At 55.5% G+C, this 19,209-nt stretch overlaps 1 protein-coding gene across 1 annotated transcript in view; it reads left to right on the forward strand.

Moving 5' to 3' along the window:
* ACOT11 (acyl-CoA thioesterase 11) overlaps window positions 1–19,209 on the forward strand; it is a 48,354-nt gene that overhangs the window by 20,451 nt on the left and 8,694 nt on the right. Inside the window, exons 2-13 of the mRNA XM_005878667.2 lie at window positions 6,524–6,725; window positions 7,667–7,736; window positions 9,227–9,287; window positions 10,286–10,384; window positions 10,853–10,988; window positions 13,005–13,161; window positions 13,689–13,808; window positions 15,115–15,259; window positions 16,789–16,844; window positions 17,610–17,676; window positions 18,023–18,106; window positions 18,934–19,067. Coding sequence (XP_005878729.1) covers window positions 6,524–6,725; window positions 7,667–7,736; window positions 9,227–9,287; window positions 10,286–10,384; window positions 10,853–10,988; window positions 13,005–13,161; window positions 13,689–13,808; window positions 15,115–15,259; window positions 16,789–16,844; window positions 17,610–17,676; window positions 18,023–18,106; window positions 18,934–19,067 — 1,331 coding nt within the window. The remainder of the gene's footprint in view (window positions 1–6,523; window positions 6,726–7,666; window positions 7,737–9,226; window positions 9,288–10,285; window positions 10,385–10,852; window positions 10,989–13,004; window positions 13,162–13,688; window positions 13,809–15,114; window positions 15,260–16,788; window positions 16,845–17,609; window positions 17,677–18,022; window positions 18,107–18,933; window positions 19,068–19,209) is intronic.

Here is a 19,209-nt window from a genome sequence, read left to right on the forward strand (position 1 = left end):
AGAGAGAGAGAGAGAAACATCAATTGGTTGCCTCCTGTATGTGCTCCAACCAGGGATTGAACTCATAACCTAGGCATGTGCCCTGACTGGGAATCAAACCCGAAACCTTTTGGCATACAGGACAACGCTCTAACCAACTGAGCCACCCTGCCAGGGCACAATGACCCATTTTAAAGTGTATAATTCAGTGACATTTAGTACATTCATCATCTTGTACAACCATCACCTCTATCCAGTCCCAAAACAGTTCTGTCACTCCAAAGTAAAACTCCTTCCCTAGAAAGCAGTTTCCCCCAAGGACTGGAGGTCAGAAGGGGAGCCCACCGCCTGATCGTCTGTATCAGACTCTGGGCTCTGGACAGGGACTCGGGGCCATGGCCTCTGTTTTCTCCTCGGCCGTTGACTGGGGTAGTTTGCTCCCCCTCTCTGAGTCTCAGATGGGAAGAATTCCTTCTGTCTTCCCCATCTCTAGGGCCTATGGAAGTGCTACAGACATGTAAATGTGGACTATGGCTGGTGGGTCTGGAAGTGTCTTAAATTCTACCATTTCCCAGGCACTCAGAAGCAATGCACCTGCTTCTCTGTCAGCCTTGATTTGCTCATCAGTAAAATGGGTAGAGTAAGAATGCCTCACAGGGTAGATATGAGAATTACTGAGATAATACATCTGAAAGCTCTTAGCATAGAACTTGATACATACTAGGTATTCAATAAATGTTAACCAAATGCATAGCATATAGGAGGTCATAATGAAAATTACTGCTTTTCTCTACCTTTTTCACCCCCAAATTTTGAAAAGTGTCAAATGCCAATTCACCCTGTAGGTAGAAGTAAAACGAGGATGTTTGTGTAGGGCACTGGGGACCATTGTTTATCTTCTAGAATGAAGATCTGATCTGATATTATATGAGAATTAGAAGCCTGGAGCAGCCCACTGTGTCCCCCCAGCCCTCAGGCTGGCTTCATGGACGGCTGCTCCCTCTTTTCACCTGAGTTTGGAATCCACTGCTACCCGTTTTTGCTTTGTCTGCTGGGACTCTCAAGGCCAAATGCAATTCTCTATGGCAGTATATTTGTGCAGCTGGATTCCTAACATAATTACGTCTCCCTTATTTGGTTTCTTAGCTCTGTTTGCATCTCAGCTCCCAGTGTACTGTGTCCTGTGTGTGTGCAGGCTGCCTCAGAGCCTTTTTGGGAGAGAGGTAGGGACCCCGAAGGGGAATTTAGGATGTTGACAAATGTGCCTGCCTTGCTAGGGGGAATCCACCAGAGGCCATCCTGGTCTCTGAGAAGCTGAGCCACCCCTTAGGGACGGGGCAGCTCCCTCGGACAGCTCAGAGTGGTCTCACTCAGACAGCCAGGCCTTTCATGGGGCTGGCCCCCTGCTCTGAGGGCGCGGGTCAAAGGCTGCTTCTCGCTGCCCCCTCAAACCTGCATTTTAGTCCCATGCCTCTAGCGGGAGGGAGGGAGAGTGGGAGGAACAGGGGCTCTCAGTCTCACACCCTGGGCTTGAGTCCAGGCTCCAACATCAATGGCTGTTTGAATTCTCACAGAACCTCACAGACGGGCTAATAATCTTGCCCATTAACAGTCTTGCCCCATGAAGTTCTGGTCAGCCCAGAGGTGAGAAAAGGCTGCGCAAAGTCCAGTGTGGATTATATTTGGGCCTTTCCCAGCTATGTGTCTGTAGGAAGTCCGACCTCAGCTTTAAATACTGACAGTACACGTTCAACAAATGTTAGCCATACGGCCGACATGTCCGAGGAACTTTAAACCCCTGATCTCATTTAGTTTCATCCTTAGGATGACCCCTGGAGGTAGGCACTATTACCCCATTTTTTACAGATGAAACTAAGGCCCACAGAGCAGCTTGCCCTGATGTCATACAAGTTCCTTGTGGAACCAGATTTGAACCCTGGCCAGGTCAGCTTCAAGGCCTCCCCTGCCCTGGCCTGCTGTTCCTGGTGGTTCCTGCAGCACCGAGCTCTCTCCTCTGCTGTCCCTGCAGCACTGAGCTCTCTCCTCTGCTGTCCCTGCAGCACTAAGAGCTCTCTGCTGGCTGTCGCCTTTTCTGGGCAGTCGCTGTAGGGACTCCCTGGCCCCTTTCCCTCTGTCTCTACCCACACAAGTACCTAGTACTTGACCTCAGGCTTTCCTTTGCCACGCAGTTCCCATCACCCGAGGCACCACTGTTCTTGCTTGCCCTTTGTGCTGTCTGCACGTCCTCTCTGCACCTGCGACCTTCCTGTCTTCAAGTCTCAGCCCCTGTCACCAGCCTCTTCCATAGGTGTTTATTCGGCACCTGCTCTGTGAGGCTGAATCTGTCCCTGTCTGGCGGGAATGACTGTCTGGCGGGAGAAGCGTCTAGGAATACAGTGACTGCACAGCTTCACTGTGATGGAGGCAGGCGAGGCTGTGGGGGCTGGGAGGACCTAACTCGCTGGGGAAGAGGCAGGGATGGGGGAACTTGAAGAAGGAGGAGGAAGGACTCACCTGGGAGATAGGGCAGATAGAGGGAACCTAGGCAGGAGCAGCCCCCATGTGGCAGAGGATGGAGGAGGATGAGGGTGGTGCTCTGAGGAACCTCCTGTGGTTGCTCTGGGAGGGCAGGTGCTGGAGGCCAGAAGGAGGTGGAGACGGGAGGCCTGTGAACAGGCTCTGGAAACATCCAGCAAGCCCCAGTGCGGAGCCCCAAGCCCGAGGGCGGTGGGGTAGGCTGAGAGCGTCCGGGTTGGATCCCCGTTACTTGGCTCAGTGGGGGAGGGAGGAAATCCAGGTCAGGTGTGTGAGCGTGGGGCTGTGGTCGAACTGCCTTGAAGGAGCCCCTGCGCATCCCAGGAGGGCTCTTGCTGGCTCCCCAGCTGTGTGACCCCGGACCAGCCTTTCTTTCCCTGTGCCTCAGTGTCCCCATCAATGAAGGGATTGGACGAGGTGGCCTCTCCTGCTCTGACCAGCAGGTCTGTGACATGGATGGCCCAGGAGGAGGGACACAGAACCCTGGTGTAGCCAGCTGAGGCCTAGTCTGGCAGTATCAAACCTGGCCGGTCCTGCTGTGGCATGGGGCCAGGGCCTGGCACGGCTGCCTTCTGAGAGGGCACGTCTCTGACCCCATGACCTCAGGGGGGCTCTGCCCTCCCTGTCAGCTGTCTTGGCTCAGCCAGCCTGGCCGCCCCAGGACCTGCTCCATCCAGGGCCTCCGTGCTCTCTGTGACTGGCCCTGGGAGGAGTGTCCCAGCTCTAGAGCCCCATTGGCCAAGCCTCCTGCGCCCTGGCTGGCTGCCAGCCCACCCTGGGACAAGAAGGAGGCCTGGCCGGGCCTGACGTGGGCAGGCTGTCTTAGAGCCAAGGAAGGAGTTGGAGTCTAGAGAGGCTGTGTCCTGGGCCACTGCTGCTCTGTCCCCTTTGCTGGTGCCACGAACCAGGGCTCTGCACGCCTCTCTCTGAGGGGAGTGGGGAGATAGCCATAGTGGGGCTTGTCCCACAGCCTGCAGGAGTGGGGAGGTGGGAGCTCAGCCCTGCTGGGAGGAGCTCAGTATTTCCTGTCTGACAGATCACAGGGCTCCTTAGCTTCCTCACTGGAAATCTCAGCTCAGCACGCCAGAGCCCTGCAGGGTTAAACCCCAGAATCCTGGAACCAGGGCTGGGGATACCTTGGGGGTTGGCAATCTCCCACTGCCCCTGCTCACCTTGTGAGAGATGAGGCTCAGGAGGAGGGGGGCTTGCTCAGGATCACATAGCACCTGAGGGACAGGGCTAGGATTTAAACTCAAGTCCATCCCTAGCTGGTTTGGCTCAGTGGATAAAGCCTTGGCCTGTGGACTGAGGGATCCCAAGTTTGATTCCGGTCAAGGGCACATGCCTGGGTTGTGGGCTCAATCCCCAGTAGGGGGCGTGCAAGAGGCAACCGATCAATGATTCTCTCATTGATGTTTCTATCTCGGTCTCCCTCTCCTTTCCTTTCTGAAATCAATATATATATATATATATTTAAACTCCAGTCTGTCTCTGCTTGTCCCTCCACAAACCTTTGATGAGGTCCTACTGCGCGCCAGGCCCTTCTAGACACGAGCACTAGAGCAGAGCTTCTCAAAGGGATTGGCCCGACTTACCTTTGCATTCTCAGTGTTTGGCTCAGGGCCTAGTGCAGAGAAAGGAGATGCTCGGTGAATGAATGAATGAATGGGGCAAAGATCCTGCCTTCAGGCCTGGAGAGTCCATTGGGAAGGGAGGGACTCCTTTACATAGAACAGGAAATAGGAGGCTGGTGGGGGTGGGGATTGACCAGGTGAGAAGCAGAGAGAAGATTAGAATCAGGTGTCCTGGTCTAGGTCTTTTCCCGTCCTCACTTTCCTCAGCTGTAAAAATGGGGTCTGCCTTCCTTGTGAGGATCCAGGGAGGCGGTGGGTGTGAGAATAGGCTTGTGAAGCTGGGACATTGTGTGTGCATGCCCGGAACCGCTCAGAAACCCACGCGTCTGCCCCTTTCTTCCCGCTTACCCTGTGCATCTTGCCCCCCCGCCCCCCCCTCCATTTCCCTAGCTTTCTCCAGGCTTCTTGCTGGAATGTTTTGGCCAGGACCCCTGGCTGAGGGAGGGGGTTGGGAAGAGCAGGTGAACAGTCTGCCTGCTTCCTCCCTCTCCCGTCTCCCGTCTCCCACACCCGGAAAGGCAGCCACCCGCATCCACATCCATGCAGGCCCCCAGTGCACACTAGGCTGGAAATGCCTTGGCAGTGGTTACCATGGTGATAGCCCTGCTTAGACCACAAGGCCTGTGAGATGCCTGCAAGATTCTGCAAGCCTGGCAGCCTGGCACTGCGAAGGCTTCTTCCCGCACTGAGAGCTCCTGGATCGGCTGCCCTCCTCTCTCTCCCCTCGGTGCCCAGCACTGTATGTGGTCCCCAGGGCCGCTCTGGGGACCTACAAGCTGTTTTGGTTTAGACAGGCCCTGTTCAAATCCCAGATGTTCCATTTACGAGTCAGCGACCTTGAATCAGTCACATCGGTGTGTTTTGAATGTAGTGAATTAGCTACAGAGCCTCATGGGGGGAACTCTCCAAGGAGTACCCCTCCCCCCGCACGAGGGCCATCGCTGCCCTGAGATGTCGCTGCCCCCATCTGAGCAGTGGCAGGGTCAGCCTCGGGTCGTGTCACTCTTTGCTGCTGAATCCAGGCCCAGAGCTCTGGCTTCCTTCTCATCTGGGCCCAGGAGTCCCTGCAGGCAGTGCAGTGTGATGGCTGGGGCCTCAGACTGCAGCCAGACCTCTGGGGTCACAGCTAAGCTTTGCCACTTACTTGGGCCTCAGTTTCCCCAACTGTGAAGTGAGGATAATCTTGAACCTACCTCAGAGGTTTGTTGTGCGGGTACAATTTAATTAGCACAGGGAACGTGCTTAGAAGCGTGCTTGATGTCTAATAAGTGCTATGTAAATGTTGGCGTCAACTGTTATCCCGAAGTTGGCATTGGCCATGAGAACTGGAACTCCTCCTGCCCCTCCTGTCAGTTTTCTCACACATGCAGGTGTCCCCGGCTCTTGTTCACAGTCCGATTAGGGAGAGAAGGGATGGCAGGTCGACTCCACCTCCTCCGTCCCACCCCATCCAAGGGACTGCACTCGCCACCTCTTCTGCCCGGGGACTAAGAAAAGCTGGGCCCTGGGCAGAAACTCCACCTCTAATTCATGAGTTTGAGGATTTCTCAGCTGGTTCTTCAGCTGGCAGCTGCCTGGCTCACACAGCTGCTCAGGCACTGCCCAGAGCCCTCCCGGCCAGGAGAGCTAAGTGCTAAAGACAAATGAGCACCCAGCAGAGGTGTCAACTGCAGAGCAAGAAGCCCCGGGAAGGGGCCTTTGGGGGATGAAATAGGACCTGCTTCTTTTTTTTTTTTAATATATTTTATTGATTTTTTACAGAGAAGAAGGGAGAGGGATAGAGAGTTAGAAACATCGATGAGAGAGATCAACCAGCTGCCTCCTGCACGCCCCCCAGTGGGGATGTGCCTGCAACCAAGGTACATGCCCTTGACCGGAATCGAACCTGGGACCCTTGAGTCCGTAGGCCGACGCTCTATCCACTGAGCCAAACCGGTTCGGCAGGACCTGCTTCTTGAAACACTTCATTGGGAACAAATCCCCAGGCTTGCCTGCGAGGGGCTCTCGGGGCCTCTGCACAGAGAGGGAACCTCTTTCGGGCATGAAGGTCAATCAGAAGCAAAACTTTAAAAAGCGGACCCACAAGCTGAAGCTCGGAGGACTGAGTTCCCTGCACGATTCCTCTCTCCCCTCCCCGTCCCCCGGGTCCCAGGCCATGTTAACATGGAGATATTGGCTAAAAGGAACCTGAGTCCCAGTGACATCCTGGGTCTGAGCTCCGGGCTGGAGGGCGGTGACCACTCTTGGAGTTGGGGTCTGGAGGGAGGTGGCCCTGGGGCGCTCTCTCCTCTCCCTCCAGCCCTCAGGTCTCAGGGATGGGCAGACTCAGGGGACCCTGCAGTGAGCTGACCTCTCTGGTCCCACCTGTTCCCCAGGGCTTCGCCTCCGTGTTCTCGGGCCGTCAGTCCCGGAAGTCAACCTCCCGCACGGAGAAAACCATGGCAGATGGTGAGGAGTACCGGAACCCCACAGAGGTGCAGATGAGCCAGCTGGTGCTGCCCTGCCACACCAATCAGCGTGGCGAGCTGAGCGTCGGGCAGCTGCTCAAGTGGATTGACACCACGGCCTGCCTGTCTGGTGAGACTGCCATCCTCCCACCCCCTGGCCCACCCCCGGGGGAGAGGCCTCAGTTATGCTGAGACGTCGCTGTCTCCCTGAGTGCCACACTCGTCCCTCATCCCAGCCGGCCTGCCTGCAATGCCCTCCAGTTTCCTGATGCTCAGCTCTGGCCCACCCTCTTCCCAGAGGTCCCAGTTCTGAGTGCCCTCAGGTCCCTGCTCCAACACAGCGCTGCCTTCAACACGGCTGCTCCAGGGCTGGCTCAGGAGTGCTGTGAGCAAGCACCGTGCTTTCTGCCTTAATGGGCTCCCTACATTAAGTAGAGGAGTTGAGTTGATGTCACGTCATTCCTTTGATGTCCCAGTATTCTCCAACCCACAGGAAGCTCACAGTCTGATGGGGGGGTGGGGGGGTGGGGACAGGTGACCCAACTGCCCCAGCACTGTTTTGTGGGGACTGGGAAAGGGAGGGAGAACAGACCAGAGGCCGTGACCCAGCCCTGGGGACAGAGAAGGGACTCTAGAGGGACTAAGGCAGTGAGCAGGGTCCTGGAGGAGAGAATGACTCAGCAAACAAACAAAGATGCATGAAGTAGACTGGGCAGACCTGAGGGCACTTCACAAGGCCGGGAGCTAGCATAGCATGGCGTGACCATTCATTTATTCAATAGCTGCTTATTGAGTGTCTACTATGTGCCAGACACTCTTCTGGGACTGGGATAGGCCTATGAGCTAGGCAGGCAAAAATCCTTGCCCTCAAGTAACTTGCAGTTGAACAGAAGGGAGAGATACTAGACAGACAAAACTCCGATATATGAAGCAGGGCGCGGCAACCTTGAGGAAAAGTAAAGAAGGCTGTGGGTGAGGAGGCAGGGCCTTAGCTCGGAGGCCTTACATTTGATCAGAGGCCTGCGTAACGTGGGAGGCGGCTAACGCACAGCTTTCTTCTCCCGGTGCCAGCGGAGAGGCATGCTGGCTGTCCCTGCGTCACAGCCTCCATGGATGACATCTATTTTGAGCACACCATTAGGTGAGTGGCCCCACCTGCCTCTAGGTCCTTCTGGGCTCCCACCAAGGCCTGGGGACCCCTCCCCTGCCTCTCCTGCCTGGAACCTGCCAGCCTTGGCAGGTGGAGTTGGGGAAGCCCCCGGGAAGCAGTGACCCGTCTGCAGGGTCTCTGGACAGCGCTGGGCTGGGAGCTGGCTTGCTGCCGTGGGGTGGGTGCCCTCAGCCAGTGTGGAGCCAAGGAAGTTGCTTCAAGTTTGGAGTTGGATGTTGCCCAGCAACACCATGGGGTGCTATGTGACTTTGGGGAAGTCAGACATTTTCTCTGGGCCTCAGTTTCCTTATCTGCAGATGGGAGGGATTAGACTTAATCAGTGAATGCCTTTTGGAACTTGAACATTCTCTGTGTGTCATGGGTTGCTGGATGGTGGGGGGTCCCTAGATAAGATACCTTGGCAAAGCCTGAGCCAGAATCTTGGGTCATTCAGTCTCTGCTCACATACCTCCAGAGACGAGGCGCTCACTACCTCACAGTGAGCTGTACTGGTTAGAAAGCTCTTCATTACACTGTGTTGGGCTTTGTCTCTGCAGAGCTTTGCTGGGACCCAAGGGTCATACCAGGCCCCCAGCTCAGGCCAGGCTGTAGGGACTGCACACAGTGCTTTTGCCTGTGGGCCTGCTCCTGAACGCTCCGCCATCACCTAGGACATCGAGTGCCAAGGGCTTTCTCAGGGCTTCCTTGGCACCCAGAGTGCTGTGGTTAAGGAAGAAGTTCGGCCAGTTGCTGTATTCATTGTTCAGTCATTCATCACTACTGGCACCTTTTCTGGGCCGGGGCCCATGCTGGGTTTGTGGTACAAAAGGTCCCGGTGCCCCAGTAGCTCCCAGACTGCAGGGAGGCCGATTTTAGATTAGTTTTTGATGTACACTATGGCTGTAGATAGTACAGAGAGTCCCCATGTACCCCACATCCAGTTCCTCCATTAACATTTTACATTCATGTGGGGGTACCTTTGTCACAATTGATGAACCGATACTGATGCAATAAATGCGGAACGTATTCATTTAGTAGGCCACTAATTGTGGAGGAGCTGCCCGGTGCCCTGTGCCAAGCCTTGCCCCAGTGGAGCTTATGGGTTGTGGGGGAGACAGAGGTCGACCTGCTGGAAGAAGTGTTAGGACGGTGGACCTCACAGAGCGACAGGGTGCAGGGAGGGCTCCCTGGGGAGGGGACCAGTCAATAGGAGCAAAAAGAAGCCCGAGCCTTCACTGGACAAGGGGGGCGGGGGCTGATAAATGCAATCATCCCACTTCTCTCAGCCTCCTGGAAAAGGGGTGCTAGCACTATCTTGCTGGCTTGCTTTGAGGACTTGGACGACATCCATAAGTGAATACGCGCTGTAAAGTGACATTCTCCTAACAGCTCCCCTCAGTAGAGGCTCCCCAAGTGTCTGGGGCCCCTGCTCCCTCCCTCTGTCCCCTCTGAAAGGCTCACCTCCGGCTTTTCTCTCCCAGAGTCGGACAAGTGGTGAATATCAAGGCCAAGGTGAACCGGGCCTTCAACACCAGCATGGAGGTGTGTGGGGCAGGTGCTGCCTGGGGATGCGTGGGTGCTGGGAGGGTTTTCTGCCTCCTCTCCATCTCCGCCCCCAGCCCAGGCATACTCACACTCGCAAAGCCCTGCTTGAGGCGGCAGAGATCTGGACCAGCTGGCAGAGCTGGGCAGAGCCTAAGGATCTTCCGGGTCTGTAGGAAGGGACTCTAGAGGGACTAAGGCAAGTGAGCAGGGTCCCCATAACACAGAAGGGGAAACTGAGGCCCAGGGAGGGGGAGGGATTTGCCCCAGGTCACCAAGCCACATAGATCCCAATGTGGGACTTAACTTCTGGCCTCCTGGGTCTTCACGCGAGACTCAGACCCTGTCTTCAGCAGCCTGGTGGCTGTGCAAATTTGAGGATGACAGCCACCTGGAGGCAGTGGGGCTGGAGCCGGGATAGCACTGGACTTCAGTCCTGTAGCTTACCTGCCATAGACTCTGTCTTCCCATCTGTAAAGTGGGAGCATGATTTCTGTGCCTGAGGGTTGTTGAAGGACTCGTGGTGATGCACAGGGCTCCGTGAGCTCTGGGGGAGGGACTCTATTTGCCACCAATGGACGTCGGATGGAGACAACTTCCACCAAGTGGTTGCTGAGGGACTACTGAGGCTGAGATAGCGGCACCCCATACATGCACAGGGTCCCTGGGCACCCTCACATGTCTATCCTTTCAATTTAGCCAGCACTTTACTTACACAGTCTCATGTTAATCCTCTCAATAGCCCTTTGAGGATGGGTTTGGTCATCCCCACTTTACAGATGAGGAAACTGAGGCCCAGAGAAGGGAAGTGACTTGCCTAAAGTTTCCCAGGGAACCAGGGGCAAAATCAAAACCTACCCCAGGTCTCTAGCCTCCTAGACTTGGTGGATGATACTGAAATAGCAGAGGGGGACTTCCTATGTCACTAGGTTGTGGGCCTCGGGTTTGTGAGCTCTATTTCTTCCTTCCTCACTCCTCCTCCTACTCTTCCCCTCCAGGTGGGCATCCAGGTGGCCTCCGAGGACACTTGCTCTGAGAAGCAGTGGAGCGTGTGCAAGGCCTTGGCCACCTTTGTGGCCCACCGTGAGCTCTCCAAGGTAGGTGGCCACACCTGGCTGCTCAGTGCTGCTGGGCCACCTGGCCGCCAGTCACGATGGGCCTGGACCAGGGTGGTGAGGCTGGGGTTTGGCAGGGGAGTGGAGGTGGGGTGTGGCAGGGAATCATAGCCCCTAGAGGAAGGCCCACCCCCACTGCCACCCGGCCCCAGGCGCCCTCCCTCTCTCCTTTCCCCACCTCTCCCTGTGCATCTCACATGGGGAATCTTCAGGTCTCACCATCCTCTTTCACGCCCTGCAGTGACCCCGACCCCCATCCGCTGTGCCTTTGCCCCAGAAGGGAGCCTAGGGTTATTGGAGGATGAAGATGATGGATCAGTCAACATGGAGACAGGAAAATGTGGCAAAGAGGGACAAAGACTTATAACCATTCAGCAGCCCCGGGCGTGTGACGGCAGCTGGGGGGACAGGCCCTGGCACTATTTCAGGGAACCCCACCCCTGCCCACAGGTGAAGCTGAAGCAGATCTCGCCACGGACGGAGGAGGAGAAGACTGAGCACAGTGTGGCTGCCGAGCGCCGACGCATGCGGCTGGTCTACGCGGACACCATCAAGGACCTCCTGGCCAATTGCGCCATTCAGTATGGTGAGTGGCTGGGGACAGGGAGGGCAGCCGGTGCCCCCTTGTGCCCTGGGCCCCACTGGGCAGAGGGAGGAGAGGCATTTCCTTGGGATGTCTACCCACTGGTGGCCTCAGGCCTGGCTGGCCCTCTTGCCTCAAGGCCTCCTTCAGGGAAAAGGGAGTGCCTCTTGCCCAGCTCCCAGCAGCCAGAGGAAAACGCTTTGTTAGCCACAAACTGTGTTTGGGTCTCTAGGACTTAAGGTATTTGGGAAGGTAGTATTGAGCTTGGCCTTGAAAACTCAAGGATTTTATTTTAAAATATATTTTTATTGATTTCAGAGAGGAAGGGAAAGGGAAAGAGACAGAGAAATATCAATGATGAGAAGGAATCATTGATTAGCTGCCTAATGCATGCCCCCTACTGGGGACAGAGCCTGCAACCTTGGCATGTGCCCTTGACAGGAATTGAACCCAGGACCCTTCAGTCCGCAGGCCTACCTCTATCCACTGAGCCAAACTGGCTAGGGCATGACTCTAGGATTTTTAAAAAGCATATAGGTAGGTAGGTTGGTAGGTAGATGTAGATGTAGGCATCGGTGTAGGCATAGATCTAGAGCTAGAGATAAAAACAAGACCCGCCTACCCCAGAACCCAGGTCCCCTCCAGAGGCACCTCCTGTGCCTCATTTTTGGGCATCTTTCCAGAAGCATTCCCTGCACATTCCCCCCTGTGTCTAATTTTGCCCCCTTTTTTACCTAAACGGGAAGACACAGTACATACTGTTCTGTATCTCGCTTCTTCCCCCTTAAAGTGCATCTTGCAGCTTGTTCTGTACCAGGGCCTCACATCTCCTGTGGACTGGCAGGGCTTATCAGGGGGAGATAAGGAAAGGGACTCCTGGTGGAGGGCATAGTCTGGGCAAAGGGTCAGAGGGGTGACCTTGGATTTGCTCACTGATCTCCAGAACATTAGGATGTGGAGCCTTCCTTGAAACTTCAAGGAGACAATTTTAGGACAAGTCGAAAATAGTTCAGTTGCCAGAGTGGGGAGGGGTGCAGGCAGAATTAGCCCACCCCCGCCAACCCCCTGTGAAAGCAGCTGGCTGTGCTTCGAATTCCATGCACCCTATTTACTCTGGGCCTGGGGGCTGTGGCTGGGCAGGTCCAGCTCTCCCTCCTGTAGCCAAGGCCCCCTGGAGCCATCCATCCCACTGCAGCTCTCCGAAATCCCTCCTGCCCAAGGGTCAGTCCAGATGCCCTAGCCGGCATCCAGGCCCTTGGCTGACCGCTCAGCCTCGCCTGGCGCTATCCCTTACTTGCCCTCTGCTCCAGCTGAGCCAAGGCCTGATTCTCCCCGTGACTGTGACTGTCTGCCTCCAGACCGTGGCTCAGGCCTGTAACCTCCCCTACCCGTGTCTGTGGCATCTGAGCAGCCTGCAAGCCATGCAAAATGTTGCCTATTTGATGGGTCCTCCCCGGTGAGGTCTTTCTCCCTGGGAGATGGCGCTTCCTTGGGTTGGGTGGGCATGTCAGCATCCGATTCCCTGACCTCTCTGGCCTCCCCTACTGAGGCTATCCTTATGCCATTGCCCCTGAGGGACAGCGCATGTCAGACAGCGGGAGGGAAGAACTCTCCTTCTTGAGAGCGTGCCTCCTGAGTTTGGCGCCAGGCACTCTAGAACGGAGATCGCATTTCATCTTCACTGTCCTTTCCGGTTGAGTTTGACGTCTGCCCTTTATAGATGGGGAATTGAGGTTCAGAAAGGGCATTGACTGGCCCAAGGAAATACAGCCTGTATGGGGTGGAGCTGAGTTGCAGACCCAGGTGTGTGTTGTCTCAAAGCTAGTGTTCTGCCCTTTGCTCGGTGCCAGCCTCATCTCTCTCATCCAGTTTCCCCCCATTCCTCGTGTAGGCCCAGCACACTAGGTGCTGAGTAAATAAAAGAAGGTGGGTGGGGCAGAGAGGCGGTGGAGGGGTCCTGGGCTTCCCTTGGAAAGCCTCTCACCTCCCCCCTCCCTCCCTCTGCCCCTCCTTGGTCAGATCTGGAGAGCAGAGACTGCAGCCATGTGGTGCCGGCCGAGAAGACGCGGGTGGAGAGTGTGGAGCTGGTCCTGCCTCCCCACGCCAATCACCAGGGCAATACCTTCGGGGGCCAGATCATGGCCTGGATGGAGAATGTGGCCACCATTGCAGCCAGGTGAGGGGAGAGTGTCCTGCTTGTGCCTCCCTTCCTTTCTCCCCTCCGTCCCTTAGCCACAATATATCAGCAGTGCCCTATGAGTGCAATAAGATCTCAGAGAAAAGTCAGAGTCTGGATAGTCCGGGAAGGCTTCCTGGAGGAAGAGCACTTCAGCTGGGCCTTGAATGACAAGTAGCTTTGGGTAAGGGGAGGGCTTCCAGGTAGTAGGGACAGCAGGTGCTAAGATACAAAGGTTGGAAGGGCTTGGTTGGATTGCCCCAAGCCCTGCCCGAGGCTTTCTTCTGTCACCTCAGACTCAGCTGCTCTCCAGCCATGCACATAGACCTCAGTATTCCAAGCTCTGAAATGGGACTCAGTTCTGTTCCTCTGGGCAGAACTGTCACTGAGTGGAGTGGGTGGGCCTGAAGGTGGTGCATGTGGTTTTGGCTAGGTCTGGGGATGGGGGTAGGGGTAGAGGCTGGTTTAAGCCAGTGGCTAAAGCACTAGGGGCATTTCTCCTGTCCCCAACCCCTGGCCTCCTCCAGCCGGCTGTGTCGAGCCCACCCTACGCTGAAGGCCATTGAGATGTTTCACTTCCGGGGACCCTCCCAGGTTGGGGACCGCCTGGTGCTCAAGGCCATTGTGAACAACGCCTTCAAACATAGGTGAGGGGCTGGGATGGGCAGGATCGGGGTCCCTGGGGGCTGAGGGCTCTTCCTGACCTGAGAACGGACTCTATTGCAAACCTGCTCAGTCCCTTCATCTTCACCAAGATTCAGCTCTGATGTTCCCTGCTCTGGGTGCCCCCAGCCCTGTGTCTCCTGCTGTCTCGGATAGTACCACGTGATCATTCTGTGTCTCTCTCCCTGGCTCCTGCCTCCGGGCCTGCACACTGTGGATCACAGGGCCACCTTTTGCCAGTATTCTGTTGTCATCATACCTTTTCCCACCCTTTGCCTAAAACAAAACTTAGTCCCCAGAGCCCTTACCTTTGAAATGAATCCTGACGTCTACGCCCATGAAAGCTTATTTTAAGTATCTTTTTTGGTGATTCCAAAGATCATATAGTGTAGTCGATAAAAGCAAAGGATCTGGAGCCAGGCTGCCTAGGTTCAAGTTTGGCTCACCTCTTACTAGCTGTGTGACTTTGGACAAGTTACTTAACCTCTCTGAGCCTCAGTTCATGTAAAATGGGGCTCACCACAACTATCTTATAGTTTTAAGGATTCAATGACCTGTTACTAGTAGAACGCCACAGAACATGTTCAGTGAAGGTCAGCCATTGCTGCTGCTGCTGCTATTATTGTTATTACTATTCACAGCCTGACCAGCACACATTCTGCTGCCATGCAGGGGGAAAGCCGTGAGGCCTGGTCTAGCCCACATTCTCTCCTGGCTGTTGTGTGACTTTACTTACTGCCCTGTTCTAGGTCTTAGTGTCCCATCTGTATGATGTCTACATTATGGGGTCAAGACCTTCTTAACTGAGGGGGATGGCGGTGGCTGCTATTTTATAATTAATAAAGACAGTCAGATATAGAGAAAGAGCAGCCACTGAGCTGTTATAAAGTGCTGACGGTTGGGTGTATAATGAACACTTTTTCTAATTGGGCTCAGCACCTCCCTCTCCTTGCCTGTATTCTTCCATAACATAGTTTCATAACATACTGTCATCATATGTATATATTTGTGGCTGCAACCCCCAGCTATTAGTCCATGAGAACATGGACCGGACAGGTTTATTCATTTCTGAGTCCCCAGTGACTGGCATAGGCCCAAGCACGCAGTAGGTGCTCTGCAGACACTGACCAAAGGGAGCAGCTCTGGGTTTCCTGCCAGTGGGGCTCTGACCCAGGAGGAACTGCAGGAGTGCATGTGTGTGCCTGCACATGCGCGTGTGCATGTGTGTTGGGAGGGGCGAGGCCGTGGGAAGGTCTGTCCAGCGTGAGAGCAGCCCTCCCTCGCCCTCAGCATGGAGGTGGGCGTGTGCGTGGAGGCCTACCGCCAGGAGGCCGAGACCCATCGGCGGCACATCAACAGCGCCTTCATGACCTTTGTGGTCCTGGACCCAAATGACCAGCCCCAGATGCTGCCCTGGATTCGGCCCCAGCCTGGGGTGAGTGGGTGCAGCACCCTGCCCTCCCCCCAGCTCCCTTCCCCCCTCTCTGCCCAGGGTGGGGGTGCCTGCCAGCTCCTGATAGGCCCGAGAGCAACAAGCCCAGCTTTGCCCGTCTGCTGGGTGCCCTTGTGTGGCCCCTGGAAATGCCCCTTGTGCCAGGTGGAAACCTTGTTCTGCCTGAAAGAATTCAGGCCGTGCATGCGGGACTGGCTCATCGTGGGTGTTAACAGCGTTGGAAGAGCACTGGCTTTGGGGCGATATGTGTTGGAACCAGCTCTGCTACATTCTAGTGGGTGCCTCTGTGAGCTCTGGGTCCCCTCCCATAAAGCGGTGCGCCTGCAGCCCAGTCTTCACGGGCTGTGGGGTCTCTGGGATATTGACCCTGTGCCTGGGTAAGGCCTGCAGACACTCAGGAAGTGCTGACAGTGATGACGATGGTGACAGGAGAGCAAGGAGGCAGGAAGGAGAATCAGGGCCGGGGTTCAAAGGCTGTCCCTTCAAGTCATGCTCCCTCCACTGGGCTAGGCCTGGCTTGCTCTGGAGGATCAGGGAGTGAGCTCTCACTGGGAAGGTCCCTGTCCTGCCTGCCTCACAAGGCTGAGTCTGGCTGTGACATTCCCTGCTCGCAGCTGGCTATTGGCCAGTCAAGAGTGGGCGGTCCGTGGAGGAGTGGGAGCCTAGGAGATGGGCGGTGCCGTGCACAGGCCCCCAGATGCTTTCAGGCCTTTGCCATTTAATACTCCTGAGTGAGGACACCTTAGAAGTAGAAGTTAAGAGTCAGGCTCTGAGTCAGCCCGTCAGTGCTTGTTCCTGTGTCCTTAGGCAAGCCCCCTAATCTTTCTGTGCCTCAGTTTCCCCCTCTGTAAAATGGGATTATACTAGTCCCAACCTCAGAGGGTTGCTGTAAAGGTTAAATGAAATTTTGCATGGAAAGCACTTTATTTTATTTTATTTTTAAAAAATATATTTTATTGATTTTTTACAGAGAGGAAGGGAGAGGGATAGAGAGTTAGAAACATTGATGAGAGAGAAACATCGATCAGCTGCCTCCTGCAGACCCCCTACTGGGGATGTGCCCGCAACCAAGGTACATGCCCTTGACCGGAATCGAACCTGGGACTCTTGAGTCCGCAGGCTGACACTCTATCCACTGAGCCAAACCGGTTAGGGCGGAAAACACTTTAGATGAATGCCTGGCACATAGTAAGTGCTCAATAAATATGGGTTCTTATTACCATTGTAAGTGCCCTTAGGGATCTCATTCTACCGGGGAGGAAACTGAGGTCTGGTGAGGGCAGTGGTTCCCAGGGTCACTCAGAGAGTTTGAGGGGAAGCTGGGACTCAGTGGCCTGGCGTGTTCCTGTTCAGGTTGCTTTGACTCTGGCTGCCCCAGTGGGGCCAGAACACCTCAGGGCTGCAGGACCTCCTTGGGCCCTTGGGAGGGGGGGGTGGTCAGACAGTAACAGGGATGGGGGCCAAGTTGTTGTCCCATCTGTACCATAGTCTGTCCCTGCTTCTCTCCCCAGGACGGTGAGCGGCGGTACCGAGAGGCCAGTGCCAGGAGGAAGATCCGCCTGGACAGGCAAGTTGGGGCTGGGTGGTGGGAGGGGACACAGGGTGCAGGGCTGTCCACCTGCTCCCCAGCCTCAGGGACTTGCATTTCTTCGATGCGGCCCCTGTGCTGGGCACTGGCTGGGCCCTTTACATCCGTGTCACCTCATTCCACATCCCATGTCTGACTGGCCCATTGTACAGGCGAGGACACTGAGAACAGAGGAATTGTGGCCACGGGCACACAGGAGTGATTGGCAGAGTGAGAATTTGAACCTGGCCGGGTCTGGCTGATTTAAAATCTTTTGTTCCTTCCATGGACTCTGATGTCCATTTGGCAGATGAAGAAAGAAAGGCCCAGAGAGGAGAAGTAATGGCTCAAGGAAGCACTGTATCATCATTTGTTGTTAGTAAGAAAAGTGTGTGTTTATGGAGCATTTATATGCCAAGGCTGTTCTCGTGATGAGCCTCTGAGGCAGGGGTGACTGCAGATCCCATTTCACAGATGAGGACACCGAGGCATAGTGGCGAAGTCGCTTTAGCTCAGCCAGGGTGTGGGGCACTGAGCCTTCACTAGGCACCGGCACCCCTCCCCTCGTCCTGTCCTATCTCTGACTGAGTTTGTATGTTCTCGCTGCTGTGTTCTGTGTGCCCATCCCGTCTTCCTGGCCAGACAGGGGTCTCTCCTGCCCTCTGGGCTGAGCACAGGGCCTGGCACACAGTTGGCATGCAGTGAAGCCTGTTCAAAGAGATGGGCTCCCGAGGGATCAAGGTTGTCACCTTTCCTCTCTCCCAGGAAGTACATTGTGTCCTGCAAGCAGGAGGAGATGCCTCTCTCTGTGCCCTGGGACCCTAGCAACCAGGTAAGGCCCCAGCTCTGAGGGGAGAGTCCTCAGGCCCACCCGTCCCCATTGTCAGAGTGGGGTTGGAGGAAGGCCTGAAGGGGACAGGATGCTAATGCCTCAAGATGCATACAGTTAGCAAAGGGCTCTCCTGATGTCCCTGTTTGGCAGGAGGGAGCTGAGGCCCTGAGAGGAGGAGTGGCTTGTCCAGGGTTGCTGGTCGAGTCTGGCCAGCCCTGAGCCTCCTTCCCTAAAGCCCAGCGCCCACCCTCCTTCACCACCCCAGCTCCTCCCCCACCCCAGCATGGCCTCGGCCCTGAGCCTGCGGGAGGGGAGAAGGCGAGGTTTCTCTGTGTGCCCTGTCCAGGTGTATCTGAGCTACAACAACATCTCCTCCCTGAAGATGCTTTCGGCCAAGGACAACTGGGCGCTGTCCTCGGAGATCAACCAGGTAGCTGACCGCACCCACCCACCCTTCTCTTCTGACCAACCAGAGGTGGCAGACTGCAAGCAACAGAAAGTCCCTCAACTCACTCATGTCAGAAGGGCATTTCTTTTTTTGCTTTTTGTTTTTGTTAATCCTTACCCGAGGATATTTTTTTCATTGAGAGAGAGTGGGAGGGATGAGGGAGAGAGAGAAACATCGATGTAAGAGAGACACACTAATTGGTTGCCTCCTGGACGCGCTAGGACTGGGGCCAGGGAGGGAACCCACAACTGAGATATGTGCCCTTGACCGGGAATTGAACCCAAGGCCCTTCGGTTCGCAGGGCGACACTCTGACCACTGAGAAACACCGGCCAGGGCAGAAGGGGATTTAAAATATATATATAATATTTATTGATTTTAAAGAGGAAGGGAGAGGGAGAGAGAGATAGAAACATCAATGATGAGAGAGAATCATTGATCGGCTGCCTCCTGCACATCCCCCACTGGGGGTCAAGCTGCACACACTGGGCATGTGGCCTGACCGGGAATCGAACCGTGACCTCCTGGTTCATAGGTTGAAGCTCAGCCACTGAGCCATGCTGGCCGGGCAAATCACTGCTTCTTAAAACACCTTTCTGTCCACTTGTGCTGAATTATCTCAACAGCCACTTTCATAGGGATGTGACTGAGGCTCACAGAGGTTGAGTCACTTAATTGCAGTCACACAGCAAGTCAGAGGCAGTTCTGAGCTTCTAGCCCTGGCCTCCAGCATCCCAGTCAGCCCATCCCACTCCCAGCATAGTCTGGGGAGGGGGATACACGAATGAGGCCACCCTCTGTCCCACGCAGGTCGGCCTGTACACCCTGGAGGATGACAAGTACCTCTCCTTCCACATGGAGATGTTGGTGAATGTGGATGCGGCCCACGCCTTCCTGCTGCTCTCAGACCTGCGTCGGAGGCCTGAGTGGGACAAGCATTACCGGTGAGAGCCAGGGCGCAGGTGGGGCCAGTTCCCGTCTCAGGCCTGGTGGGGAGGGCGGGTCCTCAGGTGTCCTTCGGCTGAGCTATTCCTTATTATGCTCAGCCCGGCTGGCCTTTAGTGGGGTTGGGGTATGGGGGGGTGC

The sequence above is a fragment of the Myotis brandtii genome, unplaced genomic scaffold (genome assembly GCF_000412655.1).
Source record: "Myotis brandtii unplaced genomic scaffold, ASM41265v1 scaffold57, whole genome shotgun sequence".
In the NCBI taxonomy this organism is placed as follows: domain Eukaryota; kingdom Metazoa; phylum Chordata; class Mammalia; order Chiroptera; family Vespertilionidae; genus Myotis; species Myotis brandtii.